This window comes from Puntigrus tetrazona, chromosome 9, assembly GCF_018831695.1.
Source record: "Puntigrus tetrazona isolate hp1 chromosome 9, ASM1883169v1, whole genome shotgun sequence".
Taxonomy (NCBI): domain Eukaryota; kingdom Metazoa; phylum Chordata; class Actinopteri; order Cypriniformes; family Cyprinidae; genus Puntigrus; species Puntigrus tetrazona.
This window is the reverse complement of record NC_056707.1, coordinates 15,929,037-15,933,165: the sequence shown is the minus strand read 5'-3', so window position 1 is coordinate 15,933,165 and position 4,129 is coordinate 15,929,037. Positions and strand designations below refer to the sequence as shown.

The window sequence follows — 4,129 nt, the reverse complement described above, 5'->3', positions numbered from 1 at the left end:
CAACACACTGGCAGGTTGTGTTCTGTTGCCCTGCAGGTGCCTGGCGTTGCGATTGCTCTTTAAATTCTCTTTCCTGTCTGAGCCTACGAGTATGTGCGCATGGATGCCATGATACCATTCACCGGGACCGGGTGCCGCCACCTTCTTACCCTCCTCTCACCCCTGCCAGACAAACAGGAGATTCTATGTCCTCACCTCCTGCTCTCAACGTGAACAACATGCTTTCTGTTTACATCTCTTCCTTCCTCTCACGTTTAGAGGGAGGCTAAATGAAAGTGTCTCAATAGTTTGGAAAAAGGAGATAATTACACCATTTGTATGTTTTACAATCAGTCTTACCGTGGGTATGTCCGGTGTGCCACCTGTGACGGGAATCATTAGGCCTTCTGTTTGCTGGCTCGCTTGTTCATTTGCTTCCTCGCTCAATAGCTGATTATCAATGTCACGATATCCCACACATGCAAGAAAATGTCACAGTATTGCATTGATATAAGCAGTAATAAAGACAATCCCATTCATTAGACATGGGGCATGTGCTCACGATCAAGGTTTTCAACCATAGGAAATGATGATCAAATCATTAGCATGGAGGGCAGATGAGGGGGCGTCAGGAGCAGAAAGAGAGAGAGAGTGAAAGAGTAAGACATTAGCTCATTACAGCAGTACTTCTCTCATATTCTTCGAATGGTTAAGGAGAGCATTTCAAAAATTTCTATGAAGGACAACTACGTGGATAAAAGGGCAAAGATTCTCATTGAGCATTTTACATTTAACCGTTACTGTTCTTAGGAAAACTGACTCACGACTAGACAAATATGGACTTGAAGAAGTGAACTGCTTTATTATTACTCAATCCCTGGAAGAAGATCTGGAGTGTGTGGACCAAAAGCTTGAAGGTAAAATTGACATGACATAATAACTGAACTTGTAAGAAATCACCCAAAAATGTAATTGTTGCCATAATTTACTTGCTTTACTTGCTTTGTTCTTTCTTCTGTGAAACCCAAAGGGGTGATGTTCTGAAGTTGTTTCTGTGAAGTGAAAACTTTATGGGGTCCAAATTTATTTTGGACCCTGCTGACTTTAATCATAAGGACAAAAACAGACATTTCTTAAAATATGTCCCAACAGAAGAAAGAAAGTCAAACTTTGGAAACATTCGGAAAGACATGGTGATAACAATGAAAGAATAAAATTATTTTTGCTTCTTGGTAGAACAATTCCTTTCAAAGTATTCTGTACGTCCCAAATATATACTGCTGATTTTTTACAGTTTTTATCATATTTTATTTGATTGAATTATTTCTTCCTTCAGAATGCAGGCTGTGCCTGGTTTTAGATGCAGAGAGCAGGGTGAGGGCTCTTTGCAGCAACTCATGCCAAGAATGGTACGGGTAACAGGAGTAGGAGGACAAGGATCCAGTGCTGGGGGTGTCCAGGGGCCTCACAGATCCTCAAAACCCCCTCGTGAGCTTAGTGTGGAAGAGCAACAGGAGCTACGGAGAAAGATCAACAGTCGTGAGAGAAAGAGAATGCAGGACCTCAACGTGGCCATGGATGCTTTACGGGAGGTCATGGTGCCCTACTCTTCGCCTACTGGTGTAGGTGGAACACTGCAGCACCCTTATCTCCCTCCTGGAGCCCCTCCGACCGGACGCCGCCTGTCTAAGATCTCCACTCTGGTGCTGGCCCGTAACTACATCCTTCTCCTAGGCTCCTCCTTGCAGGAGATGAGGCGTCTGCTGGGCGAGGTCAGCATTGGGATGGGCGTCAGTGGGACTGTACCACGTCTGCTGCTGACAGGGGGTTGGCCATTTCTTACCGGGCCAGGACAACTTCTGCTTTCCCCTCCTGAGCAGCAAATGGGTGCAGCAAAGTGCCCTCTTCTGCCACACGGTACCCAGGAGGAGCCCTTGGCATGGGGGTCAGGCAGCATGTCAGAGAGCCCGGTGTGCCAGTGTGGGGTGTGCCGGACCCCACGGGTGGTGCATGTTAATCCCTCTACACGTTTCTCAAAATGATTCCAACATGCCTTGGAGAAAGGCTTGAAAAAAGAACAATACAACAATGCGGTTTTTGATGTATGTGAAGGGTGGGGTGTCTGGTTCATTTTTTGGTAACACTTTAAATAAAGGTTCAATTTGTTAATTTTAAGGAATAGGTGAACCTGTTCACCCACAAGTTATTTCGTAATTTCTTTACCATCTTGACATTTCTAAACCTGCTCGACTTTCTTCTGTGGAAGACAAATGAAGAAAAATTTATTTGTACCACAGAAGAAAGAATGTCACATGGTCTTGAAATGCTGGTAGATGATGGTAGATGGCAACATTTTTGTTGTCCCTAAGTATCTAAAAAACACTGAGCGTGCATTTTGGTTCACGTTAGTTTCCACATATCCTAACACATTTCAACTTGAACGTGCAAATTTGTATTTGGCTAAGTAAACCCTTTTAAGTGTTACCAATATTTTCTTTTGCAAAACTCTCCAATATATGTTTCCCATACAGTTGCTCTCTACTTTGTATTTGCTAACAATTAAACTAGTAATACTGAAAGAGAGTGTGTGTGTGTGTCTGTTGTTTGAAACAAGTGAAAAAGTTCATCTCTCAGCACATTTCCTGCTTTTACATCTCGTTCTCTGTAAGCGTGTGTATGCGCATGTGTGTGTGTGCGCTCGGCTGCATCCAAACGGATTGAAATAATTAATTGTGCAGCCCTTTTGCAGCACAAGGACTGAGGCTTTCTTTCACCCCAGCCTTCCCTGAACCCACCCCATTCAACTCCCCAAACCAACCCCACATGAAACCCTGCAGCCCCATAATAATTAGCCTACACTCTTTCTCCAGCTTTACCATCTTTAATCCACTCCCTCGTTCGCTGCTATTTGAGGTAAAAGCGTTTACACGGGCCGGTGTGGTGCCATTCATTACTCTCTGTGAACCGCATATTCAAATGCCCGGAAAATGTGTTTCCACCAAAGGAGTTCACTTACCTAAATTACAAACAACACCCTCTCCAGCACCCAAACTCTGACATACACCCCTCCGAAGACTTGGCGGTTAAAAAAAGAAGCAATTCTTTCAATCTCAAGGCACGGTGAAAGCCATGAAAGGAGGGAAAAGCAATTCCATCTTGTGGATAGGGGTGCGTGAATGAGAATGCAGATTATAATCATAAGAATAATGATAAAATACGAGGAATAATCGGTCTCACTGCAAAAGGGGATTAGTCCGGCCAGGCGCGTGAAAGAGGGCGAGAGGCTGAATGGAAGGAGTCTGTTGCCCATCGCCCGGGACAAAAGGAGAGGTAGATGCCATTAAGTGAGATTAGGGTTAATAGGCCTTGATTTTCTTACAAGGAGGTAAAAAAAGAAAAAGAAGTACAGAGGGGGGAGAGGTGGAACAGAGAAGTAGGAAAGATCAAAGTAAGACGCCCCGACTTAAAACCCTTCTCTTTGCGAAGACGCACACACACAGACACACACACACACTTTAACTTGCCACCTCTTACATTTACATATAGCTGCCTTATGTCCACTGACAACTTGAAGAGATTACCTCACTAATTTTACCTCACTTCAGTGCTTTTCTTAAAGCCATCTTCTCCTGTCCTTCTCTCCTGAGGTGATAACTTTCTCTCTGATGATGGTGGGCGTATTGTGAGAAGGATGTAGGGGTCTGCTCTCTCTTTGTGTTCATTCTTCAGCTCATCAGTGGAGCTAAATCCAGCCAAAACAAAATGAGACAAAAGAAGAGAAAGTAGAACGGGGTGTCCTATTGTTCTCCACTAAATGCCAATGTGTGCTGGTATACTGCACTGATATATGGCCTGACCAACCACTGTGTGACTATGTGTGCGTGCATGTTTGAGAGAGAAAAACTGACCTCTGTACTGTGAATTCACAATTTCTTAGGCAAAACGATTACTTTAACTTTTTAATGAGAGAGAAATGTTGGTTAAAACCATTAATTTATGTATGTGAGAATATGTGTACATATTTGTGAGGTACAGGTAATAAAAATGGTCCTCGCAAACAAAGCAATATATGCTGAAAATGGTATTATAATGGAAAATGCAATTTTTTTTTTATTTACAGGCTCTAAAATCATGTGTTGCTATATTTCTA

General features: G+C 43.1%; 1 protein-coding gene across 1 annotated transcript; it reads left to right on the top strand.

The window, feature by feature from the left end:
• Positions 1-629: 629 nt before the first annotated feature.
• olig1 (oligodendrocyte transcription factor 1) lies at positions 630-2,545 on the top strand. The gene is made up of 2 exons (XM_043249362.1): positions 630-896; positions 1,316-2,545. The coding sequence occupies exon 2, from the start codon at positions 1,317-1,319 to the stop codon at positions 2,019-2,021; it is 705 nt and encodes a 234-aa protein (XP_043105297.1). The 5' UTR covers positions 630-896; position 1,316; the 3' UTR covers positions 2,022-2,545.
• Positions 2,546-4,129: the final 1,584 nt, after the last annotated feature.

What these genes read in the sequence shown, in the direction of transcription:
- olig1 (XM_043249362.1), top strand. Translation starts at nt 1,317, where the DNA reads ATGCAGGCTGTGCCTGGTTTTAGATGCAGAGAGCAGGGTGAGGGCTCT.